The 13,721-nt window shown below is 34.9% G+C and overlaps 3 protein-coding genes, 1 long non-coding RNA gene and 1 other non-coding gene across 5 annotated transcripts; 1 reads left to right on the forward strand and 4 right to left on the reverse strand.

The window, feature by feature from the left end:
- Positions 1-3,091: 3,091 nt before the first annotated feature.
- On the reverse strand, positions 3,092-3,287 carry LOC112328713 (U2 spliceosomal RNA). Its single transcript, XR_002983902.1, has one exon. It is a non-coding gene; the product is annotated as a U2 spliceosomal RNA (small nuclear RNA).
- LOC127905759 (uncharacterized) lies at positions 3,111-4,471 on the forward strand. The gene is made up of 2 exons (XR_008060094.1): positions 3,111-3,454; positions 3,607-4,471. It is a non-coding gene; the product is annotated as an uncharacterized LOC127905759 (long non-coding RNA).
- Positions 4,292-6,660, reverse strand: LOC7474908 (uncharacterized). Its single transcript, XM_002312783.4, has 2 exons — positions 6,456-6,660; positions 4,292-4,936 (listed from the first exon to the last, which is right to left on the reverse strand). The coding sequence occupies exon 2, from the start codon at positions 4,934-4,936 to the stop codon at positions 4,484-4,486; it is 453 nt and encodes a 150-aa protein (XP_002312819.1). The 5' UTR covers positions 6,456-6,660; the 3' UTR covers positions 4,292-4,483.
- Positions 6,661-10,064: 3,404 nt separating this feature from the next.
- LOC7460058 (uncharacterized) lies at positions 10,065-11,702 on the reverse strand. Its single transcript, XM_002312782.4, has 2 exons — positions 11,139-11,702; positions 10,065-10,477 (listed from the first exon to the last, which is right to left on the reverse strand). The coding sequence occupies exons 1-2, from the start codon at positions 11,545-11,547 to the stop codon at positions 10,341-10,343; spliced, it is 546 nt and encodes a 181-aa protein (XP_002312818.2). The 5' UTR covers positions 11,548-11,702; the 3' UTR covers positions 10,065-10,340.
- Positions 11,703-13,033: 1,331 nt separating this feature from the next.
- On the reverse strand, positions 13,034-13,513 carry LOC7460057 (protein BIC1). Its single transcript, XM_002312781.3, has one exon. The coding sequence runs from the start codon at positions 13,511-13,513 to the stop codon at positions 13,034-13,036; it is 480 nt and encodes a 159-aa protein (XP_002312817.2).
- Between the last annotated feature and the right edge of the window lie 208 nt (positions 13,514-13,721).

Below are 13,721 nucleotides of genomic sequence, written 5' to 3' on the forward strand. Positions count from 1 at the left end.
CAAACCATGTTCTACCACTGGATTACTAAAATCAAACACCCGTCGATTAAATCATCAGCACTTTAATAATGATTCTTTACCTTAAAAACAGAGCAACACACTTGTGAGAGTACCAACTACCAGAAACCAGATCTCAAGACATCGTTTGATGGCTGATGTTGTCCACCAGGAACATAGTGCTTCTTAAAAAGAAAAGAAAGGAAAATACTGAATTCTCCATTGGTGTTAAAGATGGATTGGAAAGAGGCTTTTTGCTATTCCCCAATAGAATTACACTGAAAAGATATCTGTGGCCATTTTCTATGGCCCAGAAGATTATACTAAATTCTTCACTTTCGTGAGATGTTCATGAAAAGCTTAATCTTGAAGGGCTACAAATAATGACCGGTCTTTTTCCAGAAAGAAAAAAAGGAAAGATTGAAGATACTCATTACATACGAGCATGATTTTTATTAATACATAGTATTTTGTCACTATCTTGATGTACAGGAGACTATGATAGAGAGTGAATGTTGATTTGAATCTAATGATAGAAATTCATTCTAAATATATACTATTTCTATTTTATATTTTTATTTTTGTCACTACAACCAAGCATGTTTTTATTATTTCTATATTTATTTATTTTTATCGTCAAACATTAACTGAACAGGATTATGTGGAAAACTAGGGACGCATCTAGCACCATAAATGCCGCACTACATAGGGTTTTGTCCATTTGAAGGAGAGACTGCTACATGCAAAAGTTAATGGAAAAGAAAGGAATATAAAAGAAGACGAGTCGCTTTCCCCCTTTTTTTTCCTTCATGATTTTCAACTAATGTTGGATTGAAGGCACTGAGAGGTCAAGCATTGATATGATAATCGAAGGGCCAAACCTTGTTTGCGATGCAAGTTTCTTGAAAAAAGTGCTGGATCATTTTTGCTTCACTATCAAGTGTTAAATCGAGGGCTCATCATAATTCACCAACACAGGATTTCAACAAAACATAATTACAGCAATCGAATATTTCCAAGATGTTTCAACTTTGAGTTCCCATTAGAAGATTTTTATAAAAGTATGTTTATAAGAAACCATTAAATTAATAATTTCTTGATGTTTCTGGATTGTTTAAAAAAATACATGAAACTCTAATTCGAATATATTTTGAAAATCACTGTTCAAACGTAGCCCAGACATGTCACTCAAGCGTTATCCAGGCACGAGGAATCCCATCAACCAAATAGATAAAAGGACTTTGGCAGTAAAAATGGGATTTTTTTTGAAAGAATTAGTATGGCTCGTTAGAATTTAGGATGGACAAATGGGTGTTCTGTGTTGTCTTTCGATTCAAGCTTGATGTATTTATCCATGGATATTTCAATCCTGAGTTCCCATCAGATGAATTTTTTAAACAATCCAAGAAGGATAGATTCATTTACAAAATTCTTTCAAGGAAAATTCATTTAGATTTAGATTACAACTGAGATTTTCAGAGATCACGAGAAACAAAAAAGGAAATGGTGCCTCACCGATTCTGTCTCCTGCTCAACCTCTAAAGATGTCAGGGGAACGCAAAGAGATTTCGGTGATCAAGATGCGAAGGCTAAATGTCAAAACTGGTCTTTCGAATATGTGCTTTTAGTCTTTTTGAAACCATAAAGTTAAACTTTCCTCCAGAAAAACAACGCACTAGCTCTGAGGCAGCCTCGTCCACTTGTTGAAGATTCTTGTCCATCTTGGTCTCATCATCCTCCACAAAATCTTCAAGCTAACTTCAACTTACGATCCATTGCGAACACTTCCTGTTAGGATAACACACACACATATATATATTTTTTACCTAGCAAAAAAATCACCCTTGACATCTTTTTCAGGGTTTGGGGGCAGAGCACGGTTTGAAAAACCCAATGAATGCCAAGACCAATCCATCCTTTATGGCATTCCATATTCTCCCATATCACTACAAGTTTCCTTGTTTCTCATGATTTCTTAAATTTCAGTTGTAATCTAAATTCCATATCATCTCATTAGTAAGAAAATTGCAAACCTGTCCTTGTGATTTTCCTGGAAAGAATTTTGTAAACGAATCTGATCATGTTTGTTGAAACATTCATCTAATGGGAGCTCGAATTTAAACTTAGATTGAAAGACAATACCGAACAAACCCTTTATCCATCCTAAATTCTAATGAGCCATACTTTTTTATTCCACCCAATTTATAATTCTCTAGCGGGGGATTTGAACCTGAAACCTTCACTTGGGGGGCAATATCCACCCTTTGTATCTTAAAATCCTTGTATTTTAAGGTTTTTTGGGCTTTATCCGGTGTCTCTAGGCCCGTCTCGTGTCTTTTATTCCTTTCCTTTCTCAACCATATTCAGCAGTGTTTTTTTATTCTTTTTCCTCTTTTAATGGTGCGATTTTTTTGCTTCCACAGGTGCCAGGTTTGCTTAATGTAGATTTTGCTGATGTTCGAGCTATTATGAAAAGATGCAGGCTCTTTCTCTTTTGGGAACTGTAAGTAAGAGATCTAAAAGACAGAACTTGCTGTTTTCAGATATTTCTAGTTCTAGCTATTTATGTGGGCTATACTGGATGAGGTCCAGATGCAATGTCCAATGGAGGTGACTGTCAAACGGTTTTGGAGGCCAAGCCCCACAAGTGATTTAGTAGAGAATGTGTTGGTTATCGTTTTGAGAGCTGTGAGCAGGTTTCTGTTTCTCCTGTATGTTAGGGTTCCCATAAATTGACCCAAGTTGATATAAAGGTCTAATAATAACCTAAACCAAAATGTCTTGAGATTGTGTATGTGGGGCTTGTGGCTTCTGCAAAACACTCGGACACAGTGACTGCACCTATAGAATATTGCCGCCCATGTGATTCAATTTTCATTTAAACTTTCACCAATAGCCTTCGGGGGGGGGGTTGATCATCTCCGTGGGCTACAAAAACAAAAACAAAAACCCTAACAAGAAAAATAGTGATAAAAAATATATGATCAGAGCGTAACCTTCGTAAAGCCCAAATCCTATATATTAATTTGCGTTCCCACCGGAATCTGTTCTCAATTTGGGAGCTAATAACATTAAATTATTTTAACTAGGACTGGAGGGGTGCGCCAGGCCAATGCAATAGTGCAACACAAAGGCGACGCTTGAGAACCCCAATAGCAAGCTACTGTCACGGGCCCTCCCCCTTGAAAAATTAATTTAATATCGTGTGGACCATTGGTCCACGTATCAGATATTAAACTGATAAGAACAGATACTACACTTGATCTTAGCCAAAAGGCCGAGAAAGGTATGCCTGGTTAAATCTCATGCTTCTTTTTTTATACTGTGCGTCTACACTCTTTTGAGCAATACGTTTCGATGTGGGATAGTGAAACCACAAAAACAACAGAGGTGTTAGGCAGCAGCCTCCCTCCATGAGGATATGAAGGCACTGGTTTCTCAAATCAAAACCAAGGACGTGTGTGCTTTCCCTTTGGCGACAAGGGGTTAAACCATCAAACACCCCCTGAATCCCTAGTTCTACTTCCAAGGCCTTGATTCCATCAATTCCTAGATTTGTTTTTAATGATTCAAGAGCAAAACCTCATCTGTTTTTTTTATTTTCTGCAGGGTGGTTGTTATCTTTTGATTGCAAGGGTTGCTCTGCATGATTTGTATCTAGAGTCCAATTGATCTGGCCACAACCCCTTGTCTCGATATGCTCTCTATTCTAGTTTTTGACAAGATTTTCAAATGGAGAAAGAACTGTTACAAAACCATAGCAAAAGTAATCAAACACAAAGCAACTATAATTTTCTTTCTGACCAAAGGAGGAAAAGGGTTTCATGCCTCAATTTTTTTCGCCTCTTTTAATCGATATTTACAATCTTTTCTATACAAAATGTGCTCTTGTTTGTTGATGAAAAGTGGCAGGAGAATAATTTGAATTTGCAGCTTAAAATCTAATCTGACTCTTTAAAATCTATTCAGTTTCGTTTTATCTCTTGAATGTCCTGGGCTAGGCTTATGATAACACGAGTACAAGTCGACCATGGAAACCACCTTTTTATCCATCTCAAGGGCATAACGAAAGCTCATCCCAAACATTGTATGTTTTGGAAGTGGCCATGCCCCACTCTTTATTTCACTGAAACCCCAATATTATTTTTGCTTATGCATGAATGTTGGTTTCTGTTGGTTTTTTTGCCTTGTATTTACCTTGTAGCTGTCACCTTCTGAATTTCTTTGCAGCCATGCTTGCAAGTTTCAACTTTGAGAGTTAAGAGTGAATTAGATTTAGATTACCCCTGAAAACTTCAGAAATCAATCGCAGCATCTATTTATTTACTACAGTACCGTGTAGAAGAAACCATATTGGAATTACACAACAAAGACGAAATCCCTACAGAAATAAAGGTCTATGACAGCCTTTACCATCATTTCAATGATCCATAACAATCACAGAACTACATTCCAAGTCAATTCCGATTTCTGACTGCAAAAGCCCTCAGTAAAGATCACCTTCCTTGTGAGTGTGAATCACACAGTCAGAAGTTGGATAGGAAATGCAAGTTAGAAGATAGCCCTCCCCCATTTGATTCTCATCGAGGAATGAACCATCAGACTGGTCAACAGAACCTGATGCCGCCTTCCCAGCACAGGTAGAACAAGCCCCAGCCCTGCAAGAATAAGGCAGGTCAATTCCTGCATTCTCAGCGGCATCTAGGATGTACACGTCATCTGGAGCTTCAAATTCATGCTCTGTGCCTTCTGGTGTAATCAACTTAACCTTGTACACTGCCATTGATGCTTTGTAATTGGGGGAGCATTTCAAGCCAAATGACTTAGAGACACTCCTTACTGATCCAAGTGAGGATGGGCTCTTGACAATGGCGCTGGTAAACCGATTTTGGAGTGCAGTTTTGAGCACACTTTGGAAGGGAGCGTTCACTGTTGTCATCTTAACCCCAGAACACAAAATAGAAATTGTCAGCTGGTTAATAAGATATTTTGATACTTGTAAGAATCAAATGGTTCCATTCTTTTTGCATGGAATTTGAAAGCCCTAATTCTTGTCACCCTACAGCAAGAAATGAATTGCAGGACAAGGTACCAAATTCCATTTTATAAAGACCATTGTTGAATCATTCATTGGCAGTTTTACACAACAGCCATCTCATTAGAGGTTTTTATATTTGCATAGCACCACAACAAAACGAATCAGACATGCTAAGGAAGCTGCATCATTATTGACAGGAAAAGCAGCACTGATCAAAATTCAAAAGTATTGAGCAAGGAAATCCTAAGAACAAGTAAAAAAAAGGCTCCCTGCTCCTAGCCCATGGATTCTTAAATACCTTCAAGCATACGATCACATCATATTTAGCATGTATGCCTCACTTATATTCACAACAAAATGGAACCAAATAATCCATTCCTACAATGAGAAGGCATTTGATGTTTGGAGCACTATGAGAAGAGCAAGCTAATGGCTCTCTGCTCTTCACTCGAGGCTCCATCTTATAAAAGATAACATAAAGGAAGTAAAAGCCAAGATCAGCTACTCATTCTTGGAAAGAAAGAGAAATAACAATCCCCTACTCTTATGTAAATCGAAGTTCATAAAATTAGTTAGCATGCTAATTGCTAAAGAAGTTTAGCAGTAATAATAAGGAACTAGAAAAACTTGATATCATAGGCAACCCAGATTCAAAACATTCCCAGCTTAGCATGTACAAAAACATAATTTGCAGCAAGCTCCAGAAAACACAGGAACAAAACACAAGAATTAGCTCCACGACAAACAATGCAAGATCAGCTAGCAAGATGGTTCCTTTTCGTTGCAAAGTGAGAGAAAAAACCTTTTAGACTAGAGCTTTCACAGCCCAAATAAGCCCTAATCACAAGGGTGAGGCGCAATAAAAATATAAAAACTCTCATTTTCACCAATTGATTGACTCCTGACACTACTGGTATTACACTTCCAAACCCAGTTTCTCAATTTTCCCTTTCTTTCCAAAATGTCACCCATTTGAAGACTAAACCCAATATCCTAGACCTAACTAGTTAAAAAATCATAAAAGAATTTTAATGGAACATGTAAGAATTAAGAATCAAGCGAGTGGCTTGAAAAAAACGTCAAATAAATCAAAGGGCTATTAATAAGATGTTGTTTTCAGTAATTTTCCTTTCCATTAAACCTCAATATTTTAGAAAACAAAACGAAAAACAGGAACCACAAATTGATTAAAGACTCAAACTTGTTTTGTTCTTGTCGACCAAAACAAGATATAGGAGAGAGAGAGAGAGAGAGAGAGGTTCCCACTTTCTGAAAGACACAGACATTTTACATACCCCACAAATTCCATAGAATCAAGAACTACATCACATAAAAGAAAAAAAAAGCAAAACAACATAAACTTCAAAGAGAATCAAACCACTGAAAAATAACCCAACACTAGGGAGAAAAAGGAGCTTACTTTGGTGGGGTGGCGAGGTTTCTTCAGATGAGGCGGAGAGTACGATGTTGTAGAGAAGAGGTGGTGTTGATATTACTTGAAGAGGTGTTGCTGGTGGCTTTTGGGATCTTCGAAAGGGAAGAGGCGGCTCTTTAAAGCGAAAGACGGATGCCCCAAGTGCTACCACCACTGGCCATGAACACTAGAAATAACCTAGTTGGATTGGAGCCAGCCACTAATTAGTATTTTATTAGTCGTCACTAATCTACCTAATTAACAAATTTTTAATTGATTTTTTTTAGTTGACTTGGACGCCCGCCCAGGTTCAACTCATTTTTTTCCCTTTCCATTTAAATTCTGTTTTTCATGTAATCAATTTTTTAAAAAGAATGGCATTGAATCAAATTCAACATTCTATAAATAAATCAAATTCCCTTTTTAACATCGGTATAATGCTTATGTCTAAGATCACTGAATTTTTATAAGAAGATCTTAATATCAAGAGCCTTGTTTGTAGTTATATTAACTGAATAATTTTTTTATGTAATTATCTGCATTTTTAAAAGGAATTACAACTCTTTAAACAAGTTCGAAATTAACATTTCCAAGTAAAACATTCAGAATCCTAAACAAGTATAAGAAATAAAAGAAAAGAAAATATTAAATTAAGGTTGTAGATTTAAAATTAAATACGAAAATAATAAAATTAAAAAAAATAATTTAAATCTCATTTGAAAATCTTTCAAACATCAAATGGTTATAACGAGTCAACCCATTATAAGTTCAAGTTTGTAAAATTTCTTGAAAAAAATTAAGTTCATGGATTAAATAAATTTTTTTAATTAATATAAGTTGGTGATTATATATTTTTGTGTTGGTGATCACTGCAAGATTATCAATATATATAATATTTTACTTGTTTATAAAATATTTAATTGGTCTGCTTTGATTTTTGATTCATTTTAAAAATTCATCTAATAAAAAAAGCTCAATTTATTATGATTAAAATTAAATATTAAAACCTCTTTTTTTAGGGTAAATAAAATAATCTATCTAACTAGATCTAAACTAGCTTTTATATTAAACAAGATTAGAGACTAATTCGATAAATTTAAACTCAAAATAATAATGATTTAGATTGATATAGTAACCTAAAGTGACCCACCCAACCTGTAACATGAATATTGAACAAGAACATGGACTATATCGAGTTTTATAAATATATCTATCACTGCGATGGAAGGCTAAATACATCGATTAAAATACCTAAATCAAATTGTATCATGGAGAAAAAGTTGTGTTGACTTGCTTGGATTAAGAGTTAGCGGAAATAAAAGGATCACGGAATTCTTTGTGGGTTCATTAGTTTGAAGTACTGGAGAAAAAACCTAGGCAATTAGAGTGTAAAATGAACATAATATATACTTGAATATATATATATATATATACACCACTCCCAGCTCCCAGCATTGTTTTGGTGTCTAGTGAAGCACTGTGCATGAACCTCGAGCCTAGTACAATGAACATCCAGATCAGAAGTGGTTCCAAGCAGCAGCAGCAAATCCTTCATCACACAGATTAAATTATCGAATCTCTGAATTGCTGGAGTTACTTGGAAGCATTATGTCGTAATCCATGAAATGCAAAGCACTTGGACACTGCCTACGTGAAACAGCAGGATGCTTCCTTGGCCAGAATGATGCTGCGAAATGTCCCCACAGATCAACAAATCTATGTCAGATATTGGATATGAGGAGAAATAATGGATAAACAACAACCACACAATGTTTTACCTCACAGATTGATCATAGCTGTCTTTCCTCTTGATGTCTAGCTAGATGATCAAATGCCATCTTTTAATTTTACTACAAGCAAGGGAACACATAATGAGACATATATTGAACTGCAAATTAACTTTTGCTGTAGGGTTTTAGATTCTGTTTCATTAAAAAAGCTTATCATGTGTGTGTGTGTGTGTGGTAGCTCGTGACCTTAGAAATCAGGATAGATTAGAAGAAATTTAGGACAAGATATGCACGCATCAAGGATACTTGGATCAAGATACAGAGGGTCCATTTAGAATCAGATAAAAAGGTTCATAAATACAAGAAGAGAGAGACCATATCCTTTCTTTTTGATGTTGAAGGCAAACTCTTTATTTATTTATTTATCTTTTACATAGTAAAAAAATAATAATTTTAATAGTTGCTTCCCAATATTTTGGATTCTAGCCTTCCTCATTAATTTCTAAGCTTTTTTTTTTTTTTTTAAAAAAAGAAAAGTAGCAAAGGGTAATTTCAGCTGGTTACTGTACATCAAAACTAAATTATTGTTTAATAAAATCTTAAGCAAAACCATTCATATATAGCAGCACTTATAAAAAAGAATATTTCTTGCAACCTGCAGCCCCAATCTTCAATATTTACATCCTTTCCAAATTTATTTTTCAAAGAATTAATTTCAACTCATTAACGTCAATGCACGAGATTCTTATATATGATCTCGAGAAAGATATTCGGTTAACATTACTCTCTTTTTTATACCTATCCTTCTCATGCGTGCGTGAAGCATAATTATGATCAACACAATCATTATTAATATAGTTATCCTGAACTTGGTATATATTAAATTTTAAATCTATTAGCATGTCCAAGAGATCAGGAGCAGACTTCCAAACAATATTCAATAAGATTTTTTTCTCCTCGGACAATCTATTAAGAAAATTCTTTCCTCTTGGCCAACCATTTCCACTATATATCACAGATATTTTAAGAATAAATATTTGTGTATATATGGTATGCATGAGGAAAATATTTTTTTTATATTATTACGCAGTAGATAAAGCCCAGCTGGATGATCAATTCTTTATGAGAATTAAAATATTTTTGTGTGCTGTATCCTTTTTTATTACTGGCACAGCAAAATCAAACGACAATATATATATATCAAGGGAAATTAATTATCTCAAATATGCAAAATTTAAATTTGGCAACGTTTTTCTATTTTTTTTCAGCAATAATATTGGAAAATTGTACTTTACTCTAAGCATGTAATTATTGTCGAAATCTTCATTTTGGAGGGAAAGAAATAAATATGGTAGTAACATTAAATGTTGGAATATTTTTTGAGATTCCTGGAGGGAAGGCCAATAAGGCCCTGTTCCAAGTAGTCTTTAAAGGCTCCACTCTTTGGTATTTACCATCTCTCTTTTCCTTCTTTTTCATCTTCAACCCCTAGCTAATTAAGAAGAAAAATGTTGTTTAATATTTCTTGTTTACGGTTTTTTATTCTTTGCATGGCCTTCATCCCTTCTTGTGTTCTTGGGTTCTCATCACATGGTTTACCTACTTCATCGTTCAATGAATCATTCATTCGTTTATTTGGGAATGATCATGTGATTTTTCTTGACGATGAACGAAAATCAGTTCAAATTTCCCTTGATCAAAGTTCAGGTTCTGGTTTTGCGTCACAACTCACGTATCTCTATTCATATTTCAGTGCTTCCATCAAATTACCAGGAAATTACACCGCTGGAGTTGTTGTCTCTTATTACACATCAAATGCTGATGAGCACACAACTAATCACGATGAAATTGATTTTGAGTTCTTGGGAAATACTGGAGGCAAACCTTGGACCCTCCAAACCAATTTATATGGCAATGGAAGTACAGGTAGGGGACGTGAAGAGAGGTACACTCTTTGGTTTGATCCTACTCAAGATTTCCATTCGTATAGTATTCTTTGGACCAGTACATGGATCGTTTACTACGTGGATGATGTTCCTGTTAGAGAGGTTCAAAAGATTGATGCCATGGGTGGAGATTTTCCCTCTAAGGCTATGAATTTATTTGCTACAGTATGGGATGGATCTAGCTGGGCAACAGGTGGAGGCCAAAACAAGGTTGATTATAAATATGCTCCTTTCATTGCTAAATATTCCAGTTTTGTGCTGTATGGATGCTCTGCCAACCCAGCCCGAGAAGAGTCAGCTGCTGAAACGTGTGGTAATGCCACAGATTTGAATTCTTTCAATGGTTTGACAGCTGAGAGAAAGGGGAAAATGGAGAAATTTAGGATTGAACATTTGATTTATTCTTATTGCAATGATCGTTCTCGATACCCAACTCCATTGCCTGAGTGTAATTTAAGAGGAAAATCTAGTTGATCAATATATCGACTTTGAATGTTTAATATTTATAATTAATTACGAACGAGAATGATGATTGATTTTTTTTAGCAATTAATTAATGGTATTAATTACTTAGCTATTAATTTAATTAACGCGTGTATGCGTGCGCTAATAAAACAATACCTCGAACCAAGCAAGTATGGTTTTAATCATCTTAATTATTAGAACAGCAAGTAATTTACTAGGTAGACTACAAGTAATTAAGTGCATAAGAAGCCTTTTCTCACTCCAATACAAATCCTAAACTTGAGATTAATTTACATATATCCTTGAACAGCTAATTAATACACTTCCACCTAGCCATAATTAAGCCACACTAATCATGTTCTTGCTTTAAAGTTTAATCTACATATCATGTCCCTTAGTTTATATAAGATCAAGAAATAATTAATAAGATCATCAACACATGCTGGCTAGATCATAGCTACTTATATATATGATCTAGCTAGCTGGTAATCAAGGAAAAGGTTTATTAATTAAAGATAATATTATTGATCGTGATCATCAACACCTACTTGCTATCCCCAATCTTGGAGAGCTTCCTTTACGTCCCTCAGCAACAAGGGATTCGCGAGCTGATGAAATTCCATTGGGGGCTAGCAACTCATCAAAGGCGGAACAATCGATCCAATCCTTGAGCGAATCCTCTTGACCCCATGTATCTGGTATCATGACCCTGCCAGCTACCTCTTCTCTATGCTTCTTCAATCTTTCACGTCCACTATCTTTATGCAACAGCGCTTCATGACCAGCCTCACAATCTCCATCATGATGTGGAGAAACTGAGCTGGTACTTGCTTGATCAGTGGAAAATGCAAGAATATTCTGGCTAGTGGATCTAGTAGAAGCAATATTTGAGTGATTATTACCTATATTAATGGTGGGATCTTCTTCTTTCTTGGATGAGAAATGGATTCCTTCCATCTTGCTATCCTTCTTCAATAATGGTGTGATGACAGAGAGAGAGAGAGAGATAGGCAATATTATAGAAAAATAGGTTTAATATTTGTGAGAATAAAATAAAATCAGGGAAGGAATTGAAGAGAGTGCAAGAGAGTAAAGAACAACGTATGGGGGAGCAGGATTACACGTCACGAGTTTTTGCTTCGTATGGTGCATGACATCTCTACGTCTCAGACTTTATGTTAACAGTGAAATTTGTGTGGTTAGTGATCACAGAGAGAGATGTTGAAACAGTAGTTGTTGTTTTTTTTTATTATTATTATTATTATTTTTATTCGTCTAGGGTTATATGTGTACAATATAATATTTATTACTCTCCCAAGATTAAAAATACAAAATAATAAAGATAAATAAAGTATATCTCTCTCTATATATATATTTCTTGGTTAAAAATATAAAAAATTATTTCAAAATTGTCACAAAAACATTTATTTCTATGTTTTTTTATTTTCATTGTTTATATATATATATATATATATATATATATATATTGTTATTTGAACGAGCTCTCCTGGTGCTAGAGGTGGAAAAGGGAGCACGCGGGGATTGTTGTCTGGAAACAAAGATGTGGACAAGTGTGAAACAAAATGCTAGATATTTTAATAGGAACAAGCTTTTAATTATTTCGAGGAAGCTTCGAAAATATGTTCATCAAAATCTATCTTATTTGATTTGGATTTATTCCATCTATAATTAAAACTTGTTACATGTTGGGTGAAAAATTCTACCCTGAAAACTTTTAAAAACAAATGCACAAAAATTTACAAGAATTATCTAATTTTTGTAAGCTTTAATATTGTCTTCGATCTATATTAATGGTTCGATCGACTGTAGTAATGTCAAAAGAAAAAAAAAATGTTTGTCAACAGAAAAATGAATATGGTAAAACACAAAATTTCAAACAGAGGATAATATGCAAGTGGAAGAGTCCTCCTATCTTTGCAAGGATAAATATATAATTATACAAAAAATATGCAGACTGGTTAGATAATCTTGGTCACAAGTTTTCTTTATTTACGATTTAATATTTTAGCACTCCCTTTGATGGAATTCTAACTTTATTATTGGATCATGGATTAGCCATTCTCTTTACTATCATTTAACTTTATTATTGGATTACTGGAGGCTATTTCCCCTCTAATTCAATTTTTATTTTCGTTGGCATAGCTTAGATTATTTTTTAAAATATTTTTTAGATTGTTTTTTTATCTGATGCTTTTTAAATATTTTTGAATGATTTTATGTAATAACAAATTTCCTATTTACAAAAACAACTATGACCAATCAATGGAATTACTCGAGGATTTCATGTCATCATCATGTATATATGAACTAGAATTCTGGAAACATGAGGCTCTCTTGCCACCCGATGATGAACAAATCTTGAAGATTAAACACGAAAAAAAAGAAAGATAAGGAATTGATCATTTAAATATTAACAGCTAATTTATACTCTGAGTCGTTGATGAGAAGTGCAGGCTCTACGTCCCTCAGCAATAAGTGCTTCACGAGCTGATGTGATTCCATCTGGGGCTAACAACTTGTCAAATGAAGAATAATCAATCCAATCTGTAAGCAAATCCTCTTGACCCCATGTTTCTGGTATCATAACCTTACCACTCACTTCTTCTCTATGCCTCTTTAGCCTCTCACGTCCAGTAGAACTTTCTTTGCGCATTAATATCAATGCTTCAGCTTGCTCTTTCACCTCGTTACTAACATTTTCTACTCTAGGATAAGAAGCCAAACTTTGATGAGCTTGTGGCAGCTGATGGTGTTCTTTCATTGAAGACTTCTTCATGGTCTGTGAGGGTTCTGCCCTAGAGGGTGACTTCGGCTGCAAAGAAAATGCAAGAATCCGGGTGGTGGGTTCTCTTGGATTTGAGGAGGGTTGTTCTTCCATTGATGAGAAAGGTGTGCCCTCCATCTTGGAGCAAAGTAATGGGGTTTGCTAAGCTTGGGAGAGAGGCAGCTAGGTTTTTATAAGGCTCGAGCTAGGTTTATAAAATCTTGATTGAGTGTAAGAGAGGATGAAAGGGCAAGTGTTAATACAAGTCACAAGCGTGGATTTTATTGCATGGTATGTGACAGCCCTACGTCTCATCATTCAAGCTTGTTAATGGGGTCAGATTTGT

This window comes from Populus trichocarpa, chromosome 9, assembly GCF_000002775.5.
Source record: "Populus trichocarpa isolate Nisqually-1 chromosome 9, P.trichocarpa_v4.1, whole genome shotgun sequence".
Lineage (NCBI taxonomy): Eukaryota > Viridiplantae > Streptophyta > Magnoliopsida > Malpighiales > Salicaceae > Populus > Populus trichocarpa.